General features: G+C 42.6%; 1 protein-coding gene across 1 annotated transcript in view; it reads left to right on the top strand.

Moving 5' to 3' along the window:
* Positions 1 to 23,055, top strand: part of plxdc2b (plexin domain containing 2b) — a 476,090-nt gene that overhangs the window by 320,816 nt on the left and 132,219 nt on the right. Inside the window, exons 6-8 of the mRNA XM_055648826.1 lie at positions 7,069 to 7,191; positions 8,629 to 8,747; positions 10,529 to 10,628. Of these exons, the coding sequence (XP_055504801.1) occupies positions 7,069 to 7,191; positions 8,629 to 8,747; positions 10,529 to 10,628 (342 nt within the window). The remainder of the gene's footprint in view (positions 1 to 7,068; positions 7,192 to 8,628; positions 8,748 to 10,528; positions 10,629 to 23,055) is intronic.

The following is a 23,055-nucleotide window of genomic DNA, read 5'->3' as shown; positions in this document are numbered from 1 at the left end:
GAAAACCCCGCCGTTTGGGAGGAACGTCCTTCCTCCCGACAATGACGAGTTGCAATGCGTTAGCGTAAATGACACGCATGCGTTGGAAGCGGGTTCTTCACGAAGTCACTCACGTGACTCCGAAGTAAAATTATATTTTTGTACTAACAAATCATGTGCAGAATGCATAACAATGAGTGCAAAGATGGAATTAGTACGGGAAAGCAAGTTGGTGACACGGGTCGAAACAGTGGTGTAGAAGATGTTTGGTTCACTTACTTTCTGATATACTTTACTGATGTATTCAAGAGAGAGTTAGGGAGCTGTCCGACTGTGGCGACCTAAATCGCGAGTTTAGAAGCGTTTAGGAGTGTTTGAAAAAATGTTATGTTGAAGGCCTCCTTCGACTATGTAGAAGACCTCTGTCGTCCTCCTTCGACTATGTTGAAGACCAGCTTCGACTAGCTTCGGGAAAATTGGACTTCGAATAGTGGAGAGTGAAGACGACCTCCTTCGATCTCCCTTCGACCTCCCTTCGACTATGTTGAAGACTATCTACGACTACCTACGATTACCTTTGACTACATTCGACTACCTTCGATTATCTTTGACTACCCTCGATTACCTACGACTAACATGCCGATCTACTATGACCTACTTCGACTAAACCTACGAGTAAAAAAAGTATCGATTTTCTCCATGGCGACCTCTTTTTCTCGCGGGCGTTTTTCAACATGTTAAAAAATACGCCGCGACCTAGCTGAGGCCTCGAGTACGCGGGGACTACCCTCGAGCATGGAGAGTTACAAAGACCTCCTAGGACCTCGAGTCGACCATGCTGTGAGTATGAGTCGAGGACAAACTCACCAGAACTCGCGGATTAGGTCACTGTAGTGGGACAACCCCTTTAGATTTAGCTCTTACAGCTAACAGAATCTAGGGATGTGGAGAGAAAGCAGGATCGGGGTACTGATTTTGGATGATCAGCCATTGAATGGCGGTGCTGACACGAAGGGCCAAATGGCCTACTCCTGCACCCATTTTCTATGTGTTTATGTTTCTTTCATCATTTAGGACATCTGAGTACAAAAACTGGGATAGAATGTTACAGCAGCTTGAGACATTGGTGAGACGTTGGAAGGTACACTGTGTACAGAGCTAGTCATCTAGTTTTAGGAAGGATGTCTATGTTGAATAGGGTGCTGGTGCTGATCCTTGCAGCAAACCACAAATCAGAGGCCTCCAGCCTGAATAACAAACTTTCACCACCACTCTCTGCTTCCTACCTGCATTGCTTACCAATTTACCCTTCCAGAACCGCCTGCCATGCAGAACCTTATCAAAGGCCTGGATGAAGTCCATACAGACTACTTCTTTGCTCCTGCTGTGACATGTCGGGGGGTGAGAACGTGAGCTGCAGTCCAAACACATATGAATCAGTTCATTCCATCTGTCTGAATTGTCAGTAAAATGCAAAATTTCAAAGTAAGGTAATTGAGATGCACAGCTAACTGCAGCATAAACATAAGGTAGATACAAAATGCTGGAGTAACTCAGCGAGTCAGGCAGCATCTCTGGAGAGAAGGAATGGGTGACGTTTCATGTCGAGACCCTTCTTCAGAGTGATGTCAGGGGAGGGGGGGCGGGAAAGTCTATGAAAGTAAGGTGGCTCCTCCACTTCCTGTCTCCTCCCCCTCCTCTCTCCCTCAGCCCTCGGGCTCCTCCTTTTTACTTTCTTCTCCCCCCCCCCCCCCTGCATCCCCCAGTCTGAGAAGGGTTTCGGCCCGAAATGTTGCCTATTTCCATCGCTCCATAGATGCTGCTGCACCCGCTGAGTTTCTCCAGCTTTTTTGTGTACCTTCGATTTTCCAGCATCTGCAGTTCCTTCTTAAACATGAAAGTAAGCATGCAGGTTCAGCAGGCAGTGAAGAAAGCGAATGGCATGTTGCCCTTATAACATGAGGAGTCGAGTATAGGAGCAAAGAGGTCCTTCTGCAGTTGTACAGGGCCCTAGTGAGACCACACCTGGAGTATTGTGTGCAGTTTTGGTCGCCTAATTTGAGGAAGGAAATTCTTGCTATTGAGGGAGTGCAGCGTAGATTAACAAGGTTAATTCCTGGGATGGCGGGACTGTCATATGCTGTGAGAATGGGCTTGTACACTCTGGAATTTAGGATGAGAGAGGATCCTATTGAAACATATAAGATTGATAAGGCTTTGGACATGCTAGAGGCAGGAAACATGTTCCCGATGTTTTAGGTGTCGGAGCTGTCGAACAGGGGCGTCATTTCAGGTTTTGCTTGGGAGGGGGAGGGGCAAGCTAGTCTTCCAACAGGGTCAAACAAGATTATAGCGTATCACTAAATCCCAGTGTATAACGTCCAATAAAACATTTAATAATTTAATAATATGACAAAATATTACATGGTTGCATTCACTAATTTTCATGAAATATAATTATCAAGCAAGTAAAGAAAAAGACGGCAATCATGTATTTTTACAAAGGTGCTGGCCCGGCATCAACTCGACCTGACTCTCCCACGACTCTGGGACTTCACACAGTCACGCACACACGCACACGCACACAAGTACGCACACACACACACACACACACACGCACGCACACACACACACACACACACACACACACACACACACACACACACACGCACACACGCACACACACACACACACACACGCACATTTTTTTTTAGTATGTTTTAAAGTATGTTTTTAGTGTTTCTTTGTGTGTTTTGTGTGGGGGGGGGTGAGGGGGAAAGCGTTCGGTCGCCTCCTCCATGGAGAGGCGACTTTTTCCAGGTCGCCTCCCCCGTGGCCTAACAGCAAGGATCGGCGCGGCCTTTCCCGGAGAAGCGCCCGGGGCTGCAGCGGCGGGCGCAGCCTGAACTCTTGGCGTGGAGCGGGTGAGCCCTCGCTGGGGCTCGCTGGAGGGGAGCGCTCCGTTTTGCTGGCCCGGGGCAGCCGGCAGCCTGAAGCCGTGCGCGGTCTGCACAGCTCCAGCTGGCGTGGTGTCTACAGCCCGGGATCCTTCATGGGGGACCTGGGGGAAGAAGAAGCCATCACTGCCGGCCCGTGGCCAACTTCTACCGCGGGCGCGGTGGCAACTTACCATCACCCCTGGAGGGGAGCTTCGACCGCCCCCTGTGGTCTGCGGTGCTTCTGGCTGCGGCGCGGCGCGAACTTTAAACTTTAATTCTTCGACCGCCGGCCTGAGGCCTACACCAACTTAAAGCCGCGGTCTCCGGTGGGGAAGAGTCGACTCTGGACTTACCTGGACTTGTACCTTGTCCTTTTACCATCTGGACGCCCGCAGCAACGGATGCGGAGGGTTGAGGTCCCGACCACGGGGAAAATGGAGGAGGTCTGGCCAAATTGTGTGCCTTCCACCACAGTGATGAATGCTGTGGTGGATGTTTATGTTAAATTTTTATTGTGTTTTTGTGTGTGTTCTTTATAATTGTACCGCTGCTGACATATTCATTTCACTTGCACTTATGTGCAATGTGACAAATAAACCGTATTGTATTGTATTGTATTGTATTGTACACACACACACACATACACACACTTTCTGAATTTGGAAGTGGCGGCGCTGTGAAACGGCTGCGGCTCGCCTGCAGTCTGTCTGTTTTTACTTTATTTGTGTTGGTTTTTTTTGTCTTGTTCAGTTAAACTTTTGGTTATTAGGTTGTGTTATGTGTGGGGCTTGAACCGCGGGACTGACTTACCATCGCCCGGTGGGATATCGCCTTAGCGCAGTGGGAGAAGAGGAGGGAAGAGACAGTAACCCTAAGACTTTTTCCTCCATCACAGTGAGGAGGTGCCTGGTGAACTCACTGTGGTGGATGTTAATTTGTGTTTATTGTGTGTTGTTTATTATTACATGTATGGCTGCAGGCAACGACATTTCGTTCAGACCGAAAGGTCTGAATGACAAATAAAGGATTCAATTCAATTCAATTCAATTCACACACACAAACTCTCACACACACACCCACCCACAGACACACACTCACACACACACACACACACACACACACACCCACACAGACACACACTCACACACACACACTCACACTCACACACACACACACACACACACACACACACTCACACACACACACACACACACACACACACCCACCCACAGACACACACACACACACACACACACACACACACACACACACACACACACACACACACACACACACACACACACACACACACACACACACTGACTCACACACACACACACACACACACTCACTCACACACACACCCACACACACACACACCCACACGCACTCACACACACAGTAAGGGCCTGCTCTTTTGGGGATATATAGAGCAATGCTCGAAAAGAAGAAAAAACACGTTGATCCTCTATAGTAAATGAATAGATGTGTTTGTTTTTGTTAAAAGAAAGCATGGAAATGAATTGTTTGTCATTGTTATGTGTGACTATGTTGGAGAGAACTATCATTACAGCCTGCATCCCCATGTTGATTTGCTGCTCAGAATATGAATGCTCTAGTTTGTTAAATATGTTGTCAAAAGAAGCACACCACCACAGTGACAAGATTGCTCTCTGTTGATGGACTCCAGACACCAGCATTGGGCACAGAAAGCATCAATGTGGCCCAAAAATGGAAAAGGCACTTTTTTTCTAATAATAAAAGCAAATAATGGAATGTGATATAATGTCTGGACCCAAATGTGAAAATGGAAGACGTAATGATCAGTCTATTAAGGGCTCAAATCTGAATATTTTACTCTATGCCTCTTTTTCCAATGGATTAAAAAATCTGGAGATTTTATAATTAAAGCATTAAATCACCATGGTGCTTGGATCGACAGGACAGTAACACTGAAAGTCTAGCTGTTGATATTCAGGTTATATTCCCTGTCAAGGGCAGTGTTTCCATGGGAAGTGAGTTCTCCCTATCCAGTCTAAAACATATAAAGTCATACAGCATGGAAACAGGCGCTTTGGCCCAATTTATCCATTGCCAATGCCTGGTCCATATCCCTCTAAACCTTTCCTATCCACGTACTTATCGAAATGTCTTTTAAATATTGCTATTGTATCTGTCTCAAGCAGCAGGTGCTAAACCGTTTTGAGCTCAACTGGCGGGAAATGGCCATTGCAGACTTTTTGGCCACTGATTATTTTTTGGCAGCTCAAAGTTGTGTATCCATGTGATTGATCAGCTGAATTTGAAAGTCACATTTCACAGAAAACCAGTCCGTTCCAACCTCATAAAATCTGACCACAGCTTTTAGTGTGCCTCATTACTCTCTGTACATGCATTTCTCTCTATTGCTGTCTGTCTGGCTGAATCTCCCTTTCAGAATGCTGTATCTTTTCAGTCCAGGTTCCATACTTTTCCATCTTTTCTGATCCAAATCGCAATCCTTGCTCGCCTTCTTCCTTCCAGGGCATGAACCCTATCTCAGGTCCACCCAATCTAAATGCGAACTTCAAATGAATTCCGGTGCAACTTATGTCATGGCAATGAACTATTCCAGGCTATCACACTGTCAAGAGATGTACCTCGTTAGTTTTTTTAACTTTGATAGTTGAAGGAAAGATGAATAAAGATCCCTAATGGATGGTCATCGATCTGAAGTATTAACTCTGGGGTTCTCTCCACCGGTACTCGGACGTGGCGCTGACAGACGAGAGGCCGAAGCAAAGAAGTCGAAGCCAAAGAACGGAATGGGAACGAAGCCGAAACGCCAATAAACCAAAAGAGTCCAAAGAAGAAACGCCTACTAACCAAAAGGATGGGACGCCTGAATGCAAACTTACCAAATGGACGCTCTGTCGAAAAGCCGCCTACCCGAAAGGCAGCATCGCCTACAAGCCAAAAGACCGACTGTCACTCAACAGAAAAGTCCAATAATGGACATGACGTTGCCGAGGGGGCGGGACTTGTCAGCATTTGGTCCAGACATGTGTCCATCACATCACTGTGAAGGCATGAACATTGACCCAAACCTCCGCTCCACCCGACCCACAGCCCGCAGAGGGTGGACGTGGGAGAGTGGGGGCTGTCCCGAGGGATGCACACCTTCGGCCGCTTACAACTTGGTGCGTGGGTTCAGATTGCCCAGTCACCTAAGGCTGGACCCAACGCTCCCATCTCCCTCTTCTCTCTCCCCTCTTCTCTCTCTCCCCCTCTCTCTCCCCCTCTCTCCTCCCCCTCTCTCTCGCCTTCTCTCCCCCTTCTCTCCCCTCTCTCTCTCTCTCTCTCTCTCTCTCTCTCCCCCTCTCTCTCTCTCTCTCTCTCTCCCCTCTCTCTCTCTCCTTCTCTCTCCCTCTGCTCTATTCTCTCTCTTTTCTCTACCCTTCTCACTTCCCCCCCTCTCACCCTTCTCTCTTTCCCCTTCTCTCCCCCTTCTCTCTCTCATCCGTCTCCACCTGCGTGAGTGTCCCACAGTCACTGACGGAGGGGGGTGGGGGAATCACCATGATGTGAGGGTTGGGGTCCAATGGCGGTGCATCGCAGTCAGTGCCTGTGGGACGCTTTTCGTTGTTTCGTCTTTGGACTCTTTCGGTTTACTGTTGTTTCAGCCTCATTTCCATTCCGTTCTTTGGCTTCGACTTCTTTGCTTCGGCCTCTCGTCCGTCCGCCACGCCGCACACGTTCTCCACCAATGCTGCCTGTGTTCAGCCATGATTGCATTGAATGGCGGTGCTGGCTCGAGGGGACGAATGGCCTACTCCTGCACCTATTGTCTATTGTCTATTGTCTATTGCTTTACTAATAATTTCGAGCATTTTCTGCTTTTATTTCACATTTCCATGATCATTTGTTTTCCCTTTTTGTATAAAGGAGAATCTGAACGGGATGGCAGAATCGCTCAGGGTATTCAAGTGGTAAAGAAATCAATGCTGATCTTGTTTATGATACTTTACTTTAAGGTCCTTGTTCCTCTTTGGTGAAAACAAACAATTTATTAAATACTCAATCAATGTTGCATAATTTACATGCTTTAAAATCATGAATCATTGTTACAATGAATATTGGATCTCATTTTGCATAATTTTATTTTGTGCAGGCTTTATCTACACGGGTGAAGTTGTACACCGCATGTTGACGGCCACTCAGTATATTGCGCCACTCATGGCCAACTTCGACCCAAGTGTGTCCAGGAATTCAACTGTAAGATACTTTGACAATGGTAATGACAAGTTTTATCAGACCACTTTGTAGAACATTGCAATTTATTTTCTGCTTTCTGAAATTGTAACACAGAATTCTTTTGCATGTTCTAAATATCAGTTATGAGCTGAATCCATTATTTAAATACCATTACTTTTCTAACTCTTGGTCAGTGGGTAAGGCTTGAGCTAGATTGGAACAATCACTGGTAAACTCCTATAAATGATTGCATTGAAAACTTGCAATTAATGAGCCTGAAATCTGCAGATATGTTAATATACAGCAACCTTTACTAATGCCTGTCTTTCTAAATGGCACAGCTAATATTTGTCAGCAGGACACCGTTGTTGATAGATGCACTGTATATCAAAGGCTGCATCCCATCATGAGTAACCCTTGTGCTGTAAAAAGTTAGTGCTGCAGTTTTAATTCACAATTCTCTGTTAGTGAAGCAGTGCAGTTCTGGGCTGAGTTCTGGTAGGTAGCATTTATATATGCCACAAAGATATTGGTTAATAAACCTCACACATAAGCTACAAATTAAACCATCTTTGCAATCCCTGCCGTTAACATCATGACATGACCAATGACCAGAATCATAACTGCAAGCAGCAAATCAACAGCATGGCCACAGGAACAGGAATTATGCTAGATATGATGACAATTCCACTTCTGTTAACAGATCAAAGTCTTTTAAGCATCGATAAGACTTACAATAAGAATGCAATGCTCATTATTAAACATTCAACAATGCATGCCATTTTCAGATTGAAGGATCTTCAGTGCAAGAAATTTGATTGCAGAAAGGACCGTCAGCATTTAACGATAGGATGGATAAGTGGTTCAGATAGAGGATGAAGTGATTAGGACTATTGTTCATTTGGAGGCTACACACAAGCATTAAAGGATTGTATTAATAAACCTGGTTTAGTGTTGTAATTCTATGTAAGCAATGTTTCTCCTGCCTACTCCTCAAATTCCACAGCAGTTTGTCAGCACAACCCTTCACCTGTTTTAACTTTGGTGAAATAGAAGCAAAAACCCAAAGAAAATTTACTGACAATTTTCAATTTACTGACAAAAATACACAAGAATGAAAACCTGTAAGCAATTCCACCACTTCCTCAGCTGCAGCCCCAGAAAACACACACACACACACATATAGATGTATACATATATAGATATATATATATATATATATAGATATATATATAGAGATGTATACTGTATATATATATATAGATGTATAATGTGTGTATAAAATATGTATATATTTTGTTTGTTACAACTTTAAAAAGGTGTTAAATGCATTCATTCTTATAAAACCTGAGAAATGTATCAATTAAATTGTTAAAAATTATTATTTTGTGGGTATCAGTGTTGTTCAGCAGACTAGCTTGCAGATGCCATCAATAAAAAGGATCTTGTTTAGACTAATATTTATTTGGATATACAGGTACTGCCCTGATCGTACAGTGGGATAATGTTCATCTACAGGATAACTATGATTTAGGAAGCTTCACCTTCCAGGCCACCCTGCACAGCGATGGACGGATTGTCTTTGGTTACAAAGAGGTGAGTTTTACCACTTGTTTAATCTCTGCGACAGTTCCAGTAAATACACAGTGTAAGAGTACTTGACTGAATGGTTTATTTTCAGTTCAGTTCAGTTTTATTTGTCATATGTAGGTTAACACAGGGTCAACGGTACAATGAAATGTGTTAGATAAGACAACCGGTCACCTCAGCAATAATGATAAAATTAAGGTAAAAAATCTTGATTAACATCATAAGAATGGCATCAAAGCCAGAGAAGAATGGCAAGTCGCCTTTTCACTCACAACAGTATTTTTTAGGCAAATTAATTTGGACAACTTAGAGGCGTTCTCTGTTTGCCCTTTATTGATGTAATCACTTGGATTTAATTTATCCCCTAGCATCGGGTGGTGCAGATGGTGGGGGGTGGGGAGTTGCCTGAAATGTCATGGCAGATTCTAATCATGATGAAATTACATTTAAAAGGTGATCATTCTATTGCTGTTGCATTTACTGCCTACAAAGGGCACTCTGCATCTTGTGGTATCCAAAGCAATGATGGCAAGAACATAAAATTAATTTTGCCCAATGTTTTCAAGGAAAATTCCACAGGGCAAAATGTAAAGATACAAAAATGGGATCAGTAGTAATATTTCAGTAAAAGACTTTCATTGTTCTTGTAAGTGCTGAGATTTTAGATTTCTGTATTTCAGTTTGAGACATTCTAAATCATTTCTATAAAGTAAGCTGGCATGTGATTGCCTCTTGCTCTAGCTAAAGTCTCATGGATAAAAAAATGGCTCAAGCTATTGTCAAAATTGAGAAAAATTGAAAATTCGCATTCCCTTTATTTTTCATAGAAAGTGGCTAATCAATATCAGCACTCACAGTTGCAACATTCCTTTTAACAGTTGTATTTCAATTCATTTATTTCACGGAAAGTTATTTACAAAGGCAGCTTTGTTCAAATTGACGAATTCATCATTTGCTGAGAAGTGTAATCTGCACATGAGTGATTCTGAAATAGAACTCGACATATGAATATGTTGTTGTTCAGAATTCTAATACATTTTTAACATATGGCCAGAATATCACTATTACGGCAATGTTTTCTAAAGAAAATTTAAACTGAACAGAAAATTGTAAAAGGCCTGTCCCACGAGCATGCGACTCCATGCGGCAAGCGCGACCTAAAGGGCCTGTCCCACGAGCATGTGACTCCATGCAGCAAGCGCGATCTAACGTGGTCGCTTGAGCCGTACGGCCTTGCGGGGCCGGTTCCACTTCGATCGCCGGAGCCGTATGGAGTTGTGCGGAGCTGGTCCCGACATCGCGTGGGGCTCTGAAAAACTGACCGTGTTAAAAAATTCTGCGTAGCAACGGCCCGCCGGCCCACAGCTGCCTCAACGCCGTACGCACCGCCTCGAAGGGCACACGCAGCATCTTGACGCCATATGCACCGTCTCAACCCCGTACATTACGCGCGAACTTCCCGTGGACTTCGCTCGAACTTCATGTCACTGATTTGACCTTCTGCTTCTGGTTCTCGACCCCCGCTTCTGGTTTGGTCGCGCTTGCCGCATGCTCGTGGGACAGGCCCTTTATGTCGCGCTTGCCGCATGGAGTCGCATGCTCGTGGGACAGGCCCTTTACAGAAGCTAAGATTGTTTTATGGTTCTACGTGCCTTACATTTTGTAATCAACTCAAAGAAGAAGAAGTTTCATTCTGATCTAACCACTTGTTCCCAGTAGCAATGAGCAGTGGATTGCGGACATTCATTTGAAAGAATCCTACATGTTTTCTTTTTTCTGTCCTCCAGATACCTATCTACGTGACACAGATAAACTCAGCAAATCACCCAGTCAAAGTGGGACTGTCAGATGCATTTGTGGTCGTCCACAAGATCCAGCAGATTCCCAGTAGGTGAAAACACACTCATTCATTCCATTGACAACATGCTGCACAGGCATAAAAAGGATTAGTGAGGAGCTTTCCGTCTTTTCCCAAAGGGGAAGCTTATTTCAAATTAAGATTGTGAAATATAACGGTAGATTTCTGCAATTAAGTGGAGCATTACAAATCTGGAAGTTGAACTTCAGGTTGAGTTTCAAAAAAAGTTGAATATGTAGATGTGCTAGTGGTATATGGTTTATTATTCCAAAATAAATGATTTATCACATAATTAAGATTCCCTAAAAGCTAGAAAACAGGACATAGTTGTTAAGAAAGGAAATCATATAAAATCACCTAGTAGAACACAGAACCGAAACAGTCCCTTCGGCCCACAACATCTGTGCCAAACATGATGCCACGATAAACACTTATCTGTCTATACATAATCCATATCCCTCCATTCCCTGCATATCCATGTGTCTATCCAAATGCAGTGCATTGCAAGCTTCAATCACCCTCTGTGTAAAAATACTTTTCCCGCATATCTCCTTTAAACTTTGCCCATCTCACCTTAAAGTTATGCCCTCGAGTATTAGATGTTTCCATTCTTGGATAAAGGTTCTCACTATCTACCCTACCTCTGCGTTTCATAATTGTACATATTTCTATAAGACGACCCTCAACCTCAGCGTTCCACAGAAAACAATCCAGGTTTGTCCAATCTCTCCTTATTGCCAATACTCACTGTTCCAGCCATCATTCTAGGCATCAGGGGTGGTGAATCGGAGGATGCTCTGCACCATTTGCAAATCGTGCACATCCTTCCTGTATTGGAGCAACCAAAACTGCACACAACTCTCCAAATGCAGTCTAGCCAAAGTCCTATAAAGTTGCATTTTGACTTCCTGACTCTTGTACTCAATACCCTGACCAGTAACGGCAAGAATACCATACAATATGTTCAGAAAACAGGAGCATCAAATAGTAAAGAAAGAGCCCTTTGGCCCATTATACCCGAGTTAGTTGGCAGAATTTACTCTGCTGCATTATTGGTATCACATTTCTTGCAGGATGGTCATACAAGGTTCAGCGGACTAGATGCTGGGCTGGTAATCAGAAGATATTGAAACACCGGGTGTTGGCAGTGTACATCGAGTATACACACAGATTGGAAGAGTTAGCCCACATAATAATGATGAAAGTGTGCTGGTTAGAACTGTTTAATACGTTTGGCACAAGCAGCTCCTGTGTCAGCTGTTCTTTAAACATGTGTCTGCCTGGTGGTTTCTCTTCAGAGCTGTTAAATCAACCATAGCCCTAGTCAATTACTGTCAGAGTACAATGAAAGTCGCGTCGCCTCAGCATATTTGTAGGTTCATTGGAATGCAGAGAGAATCTCAATTGCCTCGCTTTTATCTGATCGTAACGCTGCTTATAATTTCTATTGACACATTATTTATTGTTTAGTCAGACATGAAGTTGATCTTGCTGGGTATTATCATGTGATGATCTTTTCCAGAAAAATATTCATTTGATTAATGTTTTATATACAAACTGCATATTTCCATAGTGTGCTTTGGCAAGAAATCTTAAATTTGTTACACCTCAATGTGAGAATTGAGCATTTAGTATAGACTGGCTAATAAGAAATTCTTATGGATGTACAATTATGTAGCAGAACAATAGTAGTATTGGTTTAATCAAATTCTTAATTTGGAAACAAATATAAATTGATTTAGAACAGAAGAGGGTCTGAAGAAGGGTTTCTGCCTGAAACGTTGCCTATTTCCTTCGCTCCATAGATGCTCCCGTTGAGTTTCTCCAGCACTTTTGTCTTCCTTCGATTTTTCAGCATCTGCAGTTCCTTCTTGAACAGAGGGTATTAAAACGTAGACACAAAAACTGGAGGAACTCAGCGGGACAAGCAGCATCTTTGCAGAGAAAGAATGGGTGATTTTTCGGGTCAGGACCCTTCTTCAGTCTGAAGAAAGCTTCTCTCTTCTCTCTCATTCCTTCTCTCCAGAGATGCTGCCAGTCCCGCTGAGTTACTCCAGCTTTTTGTACCTATCTTTAGTTAAACTAGCATCTGTAGTTCCTGCCGGCACGGTATTGAAAGGTGTTCCTTTGCTTGTCCCGTCCCACCCAAACCACCCCCTCCCCAGATACCTTTCCCAGCAACCGCAGGAGATGCAGCACCTGTCCCTTTACATCCCCCCCCTCAACTCCATCCAAGAACCCAAACAGTCTTTCCAGGTGAGGCAGAGGTTCACTTGCACCACCCCCATCCTCATCTATTGTATCCGCTGTTCCAGGTGTCAACTTTTCTACATCGGTGAGACAAAGTGCAGGCTCAGCGATCATTTCGCTGAGGACCTCCGCTCAGTCCCTCTTAACCTATCTGATCTCCCAGTGGGTAAGCACTTCAACTCCCCCTCACATTCCCAATCTGCTTTTCTGTCCTGGGCCTCCTCCATTGTTAGAGTGAGACCCAGCGCAAATTGTAGGAACAGCACCCCATATTTTGCTTGGGTAATTTACTCCTCAGCGGTATGAACATTGAATTCTCTAACTTCAGATACAGGTAGCCAATGCTTTCCCTCTCTATGCCCTCCCCCTTCCCAGTTGTCCCACTAGTCTTATTGTCTCCGACTACATTCTATCTTTGTCCCGCCCCCTCCCCTGACATCAGTCTGAAGAAGGATCTCGACCCGAATCGTCACCCATCCCTTCCCTCCAGAGATGCTGCCTGACCCGCTGAGTTACTCCAGCATTTTGTGTCTACCTTCGATTTAAAACTGCATCTGCAGTTCTTCGATACACATCCTCCTCAATGTTATCAGACTACTGAACGGTCCTTGTATTAGTTAAGGTGCCATCCAGATCTTACAAACTACCTCATTGTGGACCTTGGATTTTTTTCTCTGCACCTGTAATGCGATAATACTGTAATAACACATTGCACACTCTCATAATCTTTCTCTTTTGCTCTACCTGTTGTACCTGTGTGTGACTTGACTGCATTAATGTATAGTATAGTTTGACTAGATAACATGCAAACAAAGTTTTCACTCTATCTCGGTCCACATGACATTAATAAACCATTACAATAAAATTAACCTCTCCTGCTACGATGTTGGGATTGAAATTCATGCCTGGATCAAAATCAAGGCTTCTGGATATTAATCCTGCAATTTATTCATGTAGAATTAGTTAGTTAATTCTACTAATTTAATTAGTAGAATTATACAGCATGGAAACAGGTTCTTTGGTCCAACTTGCAAGCTGACCAAGGTGCGTTCCTGGGGTAGTCTCATCTGCCTGAATTGGGTTCATGTCCCTCTAAATCATTCCTAATCAGCCCAAATCTCTTTTAAACTTAATGTTGTACCTGTCTCTATCACTGTCTCTGACATGTACCCATTACCCTCTGAATAACGTACCTCCTTTTCAAATCCTTCCCCTCTCACCTTAAACCTGTGCACCAGTGACAAGAACGGCATGTAATATTCCTTTGCAGTCTCAACAGCAGTTTGTACAACTGTGAAGTTATGCCACAACTCCTGTTAAGGGCTTGGACACACTAGAGCTCAGGAAACATGTTCCCGATGTTGGGGGAGTGCAGAACCAAGGGCCACAGTTTAAGAATAAGGAGTAAGCCATTTAGAACGGAGACGAGGAAACACTTTTTCCCACAGAGAGTGGTGAGTCTGTGGAATTCACTGCCTCAGAGGGCGGTGTAGGCAGGTTCTCTGCATGCTTTCAAGAGAGAGTTAGATAGGGCTCTTATAAATAGAGTATAAAAAATAGGGGATATGGGGAGAAGGCAGGAACGGGGTACTGATTGGGGATGATCAGCTATGAACACATTAAATGGCGGTGCTGGCTCGAAGGGTCAAATGGCCTACTCCTGCACCTATTGTCTATTGTCTATTATCTATTGTCTAACTTATGGAAGTAATGCCTTGTATGATGAAGGCAACTGTACAACATTCTGCCTTGTCTACCTGCATCTTTATTTTTAGGGAACTATGTTCTTGTACACATAGATCTTTCTGTTTCAAAACACTTCCAGGGCCCTATCATTTAGAGGCATAGAGTCATACAGCATAGAAACATGCCCTTCGGCCCAACATGACCAGGCACCAAGACGTACCTTCTACATTAGTCCCACTTGTCTGTGCTTGGCCCAATATCCCTCTCAACTTTTTTTATCCTTGTGTATGTCCAAATGTCTTGTAAATGTTATTATAGTACTTGCCTCAACCTCCCACACTGGCAGCTCATTTCATACACCCACTGCCCTCTTTATGAAAAAGTTCATAATTTCCAGGAACAGAATTAAGCCATTCGGCACATCATGTCTACTCTGCTATTCAATCACGGCTGATCTATCTTTCCCTCTAAATCCCTTTCTCCTGCCTTCTCCCCACAACCCTCAGGTTCCTATTAAAACTTCCCCCTCTCATCTTAAACCTTTGTCTTCTTTCACAATCCTCTAATAGGGGTAAAATACTCTGTGCATCTACCCTATCTATTGCGCTCATGATCTTATACACCTCTATAAGATCACCCCTCATCTCCTGCACTTCAAGCCGTAATGTCCTCTCCTCTCCTCTCCATATAGCTTACGCTTTCAATTCCAGGTAACATCCTTGTAAATCTTCTCTGCGTTCTTTCCAGCTTAACAACATCCTTCCAAAAGCAGGGTGACCGAAACACAATACTCCAAATATGGCCCCACTAACCCTGCAACATAACATCTCAAATTCTATGCTCGATATCCTAACTGATGAAGGCCAGTGTACAAAAAGCCTTCTTGACCACTGTATCTATCTGTGATGCTGCTTTCAAGGAACTATGTACCTGCAATCCTAGATCCCTCTGCTCTACAACTTTCCCCAGAGCCCTGTCATTCACTGTGGAGGACCTGCCCTGGTTTGATTTTACAAAATGCAACACCTCCCTTCTATTGACTCCATTTATACCTCACGCTGCCTCAGCAAGGCCAGCAGCATAATCAAGGACGAGTCGCACGCCGGCCACTCCCTCTTCTCCTGCCTCCCATCAGGCAAAATGTATAGAAGAGTGAAAACGTACACAACCAGATTTGGGAACAGTTTCTTCACAGCTGTTATCAGGCAACTGAATCATCATACCACAACCAGAGAGCAGAACTATCTACCTCTTTGTGATGACCCTTGGATTATCCTTGATCGGATTTTCTGCTGATTCTTTAGCATGCAACAAAAGCTTTTCACTGTGCCTCGGTGCACGTGACAATAAATTAAACTAACTAACTAACTCACCCTCATTTGCATTAAACTCCATTACCATTCTTCAGCCCACTTGCCCAATTGATATGATTTATTGTGTGGAGTAACTTCCATAACTCCATCACTTTGCACTTGCTGAGTCATACTCCCCTTCATATCATTGAAGCTTTTTTTTTATTACCACTTTATCCAGAAATATCAAAAAAGGAATAGACCATTTTGTGCTTTGATCCCATTCAATCATTAACTAGGTTATAATTGATTTCTCGGCTTTACCAACTCTACATTGCCATCCACCTCTTTTGCCTTATGACTTCTCAGGTACAGACTCACCTCCATTCGACTCTTGAAGCCCAAGCCTGATCCTGAAATAATATATTTATGTTGCACCTGTTAGATTATCTGGACATTCCACAGCACTTTACAGATAGAAAGACATATCAGATGCAAAGATGAAGTTGCGTAACTGGAACAACCCTCCTTAATTAAGACGTGCTCCACAACCACTAATTATACTGCAAACAGGTGACATCAGATCTACCTGCAAATGGATTTGGTGGAGTTTCTGGATTCCATATGAAAACTGGTGTAAATCTAGACCCTTTGCATACTCACTTTTGAATGAGATTGGAGTAAAGTTACATTTTGGAGAATTTGGCAGAGATCTTACTGAAGAAATACAAACTTCCGGGAAAGTATAGAATTATCTGACAAGTGTCCGAACATGCTCCATGATTCACTTTGTTTTTTGGACTGTGATGTGATGTGTCCTATGATCAGTCTTAGTGCAACTGCAAATTTCCAGCAATCCAAAGGCAATCTATTCTAATGATCAAATAATTGTCACATCTTTAGAATGGAAAAGTGTTTATTTTAATTTACAATGATGAGGTCAAGTGTTACTCCATCAACCTAGGCAGATGTTTGAAGTTGGATCAGATTTTTGTTCTACAATGTGAGGTTGCATTCTAGTCAAATCAAGTAAAGTCAAGTGAGTTTATTGTCATGTGTCCCTGATAGGACAATGAAATTATTGCTTTGCTTCAGCACACAGAACATAGTAGGCATTTACTACAAAACAGATCAATGTGTCCATATACTATAATATAAATATATACACACATGAATAAATAAAATGATAAAGTGCAAATAACAGATGATTGGTTATTAATAATCAAAGTTTTGTCCGAGCCAGGTTTAATAGCCTGATGGCTGTGGGGCAGTAGCTATTCCTGAACCTGGTTGTTGCAGTCTTCAGGACGCAACCAGTGAACCTACAATTTAGACTGCCGGCACGCAAACAAATATGTAGACAACACGCGGAGCCAAAGTCTCCACAACCAATAGATAGGAGCAGGTTTCCAGCAATTTACCTGCCACCGTTAGTAAGAATGGTTGTGGACAATTCTGTGCCCAGGACTGTCATGAGAGCCACGGAGATGATAATTGCAGGGCGCAGCATTATTAGAAAATTAGGTGTTCTCAGTGTCATGGCTTCAAACAGAGTTATTCCATATTAAAACAGGATCTCATAGAGTGATACAGTGTGGAAACAGGCCCTTCGGCCCAACTTGCCCACACCGGCCAACATGTCCCAGCTGCACTAGTCCCATCTGCCCGTGTTTGGCCCATATCCCTCTAAACCTGTCCAATCCATGTACCGTCTAGTCTCCATTTGACATATAATATGATGTATAATGTACGTAACATCTCTGGAAAGATGCAATCTATAATGGCAGTGGAGCTACAGCGAACATAATGTAACACTTCATCCCTTACAATGAAAAGTTGTGCAAATTTGCAAAATCAAACTCTTAACATCGATGGCCTCTGCTCCTTCCTTCACTGTTTGTAGGTCATTGGCCTGAACATTCAAACTATCTGCACTAATTCTCATATCAAAAATGCACATTTGTTTAAATTTTACCGCGTGCTCATTTATAATCTCTGGAACACTTCCTTCAAAATTACAAGATCGCTGTCTAAGTGCACAAGGCAATCAACAGATCACCTTGGTTACACAAAACCCTATGCATCGTGGCTTGGAAAATCTTGGATCAATGCGTGACAAGTCAGAAAAGAAATGGATGTATTAATGGAGTCTTACTTGTGTGCCAGTTGGCTGTTGCTCCTGACTATCTTTATTAACTTTAGATTGTGTGTTGGTGTGGAAAGGGTCCAATTTAGTGAACTATTTTGACCCTGCTAATTCAACATTCAAGATTCGCAAAGCATATAACAGATCTTGTTCCTCGCCCACAGCCAGATTTAGTGCGTCCTTTGTAGTTTCCAAGCAGCTGCACCCATGATTTTTGCCTTAGGTCATGACCATAATTACCCTGGAGTACTCACTCTCGTTGGTTTTCAGAAGAGCACCAGCCTTATTCAAGCCGATCCAATCCCTTCTCAACTTGACTGTTAACAGCATACAGAACAGGTCTGGATTGGCAAAAGACCAGCTTTGCATCCAATCTGTTGCAAATGTGTAAATTGTATCCTGTCCTGCTAGCATAGTTATCCTCCAACATATCATCATGGCTTTACAATAAAATATTAACATTGAAAATCCAATACAGAAAATATTTTTTCAGTCCAGTCGGAGTTATCTCAACCAAATTATTTCCCCAATAAGGCTGGCCTGTTTTCACATTTTCATTCCCATCTATTCCATTCCACTATGCAATTCATTTGCCGTCATATTTATAAGATCTCATCATAGTGTTCAATGCGCCTGTGCTTTCCAATATAAGTACCTGACTGAAGTTGCTGGAGTAATTGCCTTGGCTCATTATTGCACAGTCTCAGACAGAACAATTTTAATGTAAATCCTTTGGCTATTAGCCAGCACCTTTGCTCAGAAATCTGTTTGTTCACTACTATTGCTGTTTGTGGGGTAGTTATTGTATAATACCAGTTCCTCTTGGTCTGAATGAACTTCTGACCATAAAGTCCTCATTTTTACTGTTGTTCTGAATTACCACTGAAATTGCTTTTGTTACTTGGATTTGTTACTTGGATTTGTGGGCTCCTGAGACATGACCATTCTATTATCAACTGAAATACTCAGCTGTCCTAAACTGATAAGCTGTAGTGAGTGTTGAATGTTGGCTATTGCAACTATAACAACTGACTGAACTGGTCTCATCACTCGGCTGCAAACTTGATTTTGTTGCTTTAGGCATTGCTGCTTTGCTCCAACTACTCAAATTCCCAATAGTGGATAATAATACTCTAGCGTTCTTAGATGCTATGTCCATGAACACCCCAACTTTGGATGCAAGTTCAAAGGTCAGCATTCGCGTACACAACAATTTTATTTGAATTTGTTTGTGCATCAGACCACCCACTTATTGTTTAAGGCACAACTCAAAAAGTCACAATATTTTACAGAGGATGGAGTTATCCAGTGAAATAATGCCTTGTGTTGCTTCTGACTTCTGGACCCAAACACTTGGCTTTCAATTGTTTCAAATGGCTTTGAATTAAATTTATCTTGCAGTTTCAGTTGAGCAAGGTATTTTTTTATGGTGTGAGAAGATTTATCAGTAGGTAACATGCTTCTGTAACAGTCTCTACCAAACCAACATCCGGAATCCTGCTTTTCAACAGTGGCTTACCTATTTTGCGTGGACTGTCGTGATATCATATAATCATTAATCGTAAAGCACAGAAACAGATTATTCGGCTGAGTATGTCCACGCCAGCCATCTTCACTAGTGTCATTTTCCCCCATTACCTCTGTATTTTTATGCCTTGCCTATTGAAGTCTATTCAATAGTGACGCAACTACACTTGGTGCTTACTGCAGTCCAATGATAAGCCAGTGCTGCTGTCCTTTACCACTGTAGGATGCAGTGTTATGCACTCTCATAAGTACACATGGAAATAAATAAGTAAGAATATACCATTTAAAAACAAATGTACACTTAAAGCAATGGGATACCTATAAGATGCCAGGTGTGGTTAATCAATAGAAACACAAGGAACTGCAGATGTTGGAATCTGGTATAGAACATAAAGTGCTGGAGTAACTCAATGGGTCAGGCAGCAACTGGGGAAGATATGGATAGGTGACATTTCGTGTCAGGATCCTTCCTCAGACTCTGGTGACCCCCTGAAGAAGAGTCCTAACCTATGTTTCATTGGTATTTTTCCACAGTCCCAAAGAAAAACTACCAAACATTGCATTTTCATTGCTGCTTTGCAATATCTTCACAAATGCTTTAAGGTGCTATGTAGAAATGAAATCAGGAAGAGATTTATTCTCAAGAAATAAAATTTAATCTGGTCATTTGCAGTGTCTTCAAAGCTTCTGCTATTGAGTATAAAATATAGCTATTCCCCAATTTGCCAAACGTTGCATTCCTAATAAGCATTTTTTTAGGGAAATCTTACAAATTGAAAAGGCTGATCTATGCTGAGAGAATGGAGCAGCTGGGCTTGTACACTCTGGAGTTTAGAAGGATGAGAGGATATCTCATTGAAACATATAAGATTGTTAAAGGCTTGGACACACTAGAGGCAGGAAACATGTTCCCGATGTTGGTGGAGTCCAGAACCAGGGGTCACAGTTTAAGAATAAGGAGTAAGCCATTTAGAACGGAGACGAGGAAAGACTTTTTCTCACAGAGAGTCGTGAGTCTGTGGAATTCTCTGCCTCAGAGGGCGGTGGAGGCAGGTTCTCTGGATGCTTTCAAGAGAGAGCTAGATAGGGCTCTTAAAAATAGCAGAGTCAGGGGATATGGGGAGAAGAAGGCAGGAATGGGGTCGGGGATGATCAGCCATGATCACATTGAATGGAGGTGCTGGCTCGAAGGGCCAAATGGCCTAAACCTGCACCTATTGTTTATTGTCTATTGTCTAAAACCCTATGCATCGTGGCTTGGAAAATCTTAGATCAATGCCTGACAAGTCAGACAAGAAATGAATGTATTAGTGGAGTCTTACTTGTGTGCCAGTTGGCAGATGCTCCTGACTATCTGAATTAAAAACCTGGAATAGTTAAATATGAGAGGTATCGCTACCCATTGGAGAATATTTAGACTGCAACAGGCACTTTAAAGTCAAAAACACAAATACTGATCAGCGGTAAGAGCCCCACCTGACTTCCCCATCTCTAGGCTCTGCACACTGAGGCTTACTGCTGCACTCCAGCTTCTGTTCCAGCTGAGAATGGCCATCTTATTGCAGAACATGGAATTTTGGCATCAGTACCTCATTACATTGTACATTCACCTATCATATCTAGACAGCATATCTAACTGAAAAAAACATGAGTATCATGGTTAGAAAGAGAGATTGACATTCATTAGACATCTTACTTGATGTAATCTGATTTACTGTAAACCACACCTGCTACTTTAGGCGCCACAAACTGTACCAGGGTCAGTGAAATTAATTGTGTAGGAAGGAACTGCAGATGCTGGTTTAAAACAAATATAGACTCTTCTTCAGACCGTAAGTCACGGGAAAGGGAAACGAGAGATATAGACGATGATGTAGAGAGATAAAGAACAATGTCCCTCCCCCACCCAAGTCACACCAGCTTCTTGTTTTCACCCAACAAACAGCTGACAATGGACTGTTTCCTTTATCATCATTACTTTTTTTCACATCTTTCGTTCATTGTTCTTTATCTCTCTACATCATCGTCTATATCTCATTTCCATTTCCCGTGACTTTCAGTCTGAAGAAGGGTCTCGACCCATATAACCATATAACCATATAACAATTACAGCACGGAAACAGGCTATCTCGACCCTTCTAGTCCGTGCCGAACACATAATCTCCCCTAGTCCCATATACCTGCGCTCAGACCATAACCCTCCATTCCCTTCCCATCCATATAACTATCCAATTTATTTTTAAATGATAAAAACGAACCTGCCTCCACCACATTCACTGGAAGCTCATTCCACACAGCTACAACTCTCTGAGTAAAGAAGTTCCCCCCATGTTACCCCTAAACTTCAGTCCCTTAATTCTCAAGACCCGAAACATCACCCATTCCTTCTCTCCAGCGATGGAATGCCTGTCCTGCTGAGTTTCTCCATATTTTTGTGTCTATCTTCAGTGAGATGAATAACTAATATAATTTGTTTTTAATTTGCAATTAAGTGAATTGAGGAAACTGTCTGCATTTCTTTGATGTTAGTAAGGAAGCTTCAGAAAGCATCCTAGCTGGGAAGGCAAAACCTGTCAAGAAATAGTCTTGCAGACGAACACCTTCTTGGTACTTCAGACTGAAGCAAAAACACAGACTAGTGATTTCACTTCAAAATCTATTTGAAGTGTGGCATACTGCGATGATAATAAGGTGGGGGAAAGAGTAAATTGAAATTTGATTTTATTAAAAATAAAATAAAATTATATTATGCAGACCCTGCCATGACCTTGGGTTCTCTCAAAGTGAATCACAGTCTACAAAGTACCTTTGAAGTGTAAAAACAGCTGCACTGTAGGTCAATCAATTTGCACACTGCAAAGTCCCACACGCATTTATCAGAAAATATCCAATAAATTATTTTAATAATGGTTGCTAAGGGATGAATATTGACTGCACTGCTCTAACATGTATTACATTCTGTGAATGAAAACCTGGTCTTGCCAGGGTCATGGGGAATTCTTCAGTACTCCCTTATTCAGATGCTAACACAGAGAGCTAAATAAATGGTGGCTCTGCTGTAGACTTAATTGGTCGGACTGGCAGTCAACGAGCAGATAGAACGCAGGTCCAATCAGCTGCTGATTTGTGAAAGTGGAGAATTTGGTAAGAGTGAGAGATTGGTCAAGGGATAGGAACAAAGTGTTGCTAGGTGTTGAAAATAAATATAATTAAATGGTGTTAAATGAAGGAGGGAAGAAACACCTATTTAATTAAATAAGCCAGGTTAGCGGCCATGTGTTAACTGCTGAGCTGACAGCTGGAGGATTTTTACTTAATGAAATGAATAGATCCTGGCAGAGTTCCTCAGGACTGTTGAATGCGCATCTTGTGCCATCTGATCCCCAGGATGTTCATAATGGGAGACTCAATTATCGAGGTAGTTAGACTCCCTCTTGCGGAGATGGTCATTGCCTGCATCTATAAAGAGGACACAAGGAATTGTAGATGGAGTTTTGGGCAAAACTCAAGTTGCTGGAATGAGTCCGGCGAGTCAGGCAATATCTGAGGAGGGAA

This window comes from Leucoraja erinacea, chromosome 2 (genome assembly GCF_028641065.1).
Source record: "Leucoraja erinacea ecotype New England chromosome 2, Leri_hhj_1, whole genome shotgun sequence".
Classification (NCBI taxonomy): Eukaryota; Metazoa; Chordata; class Chondrichthyes; order Rajiformes; family Rajidae; genus Leucoraja; species Leucoraja erinaceus.
This window is presented reverse-complemented; position numbering and strand designations above follow the sequence as displayed.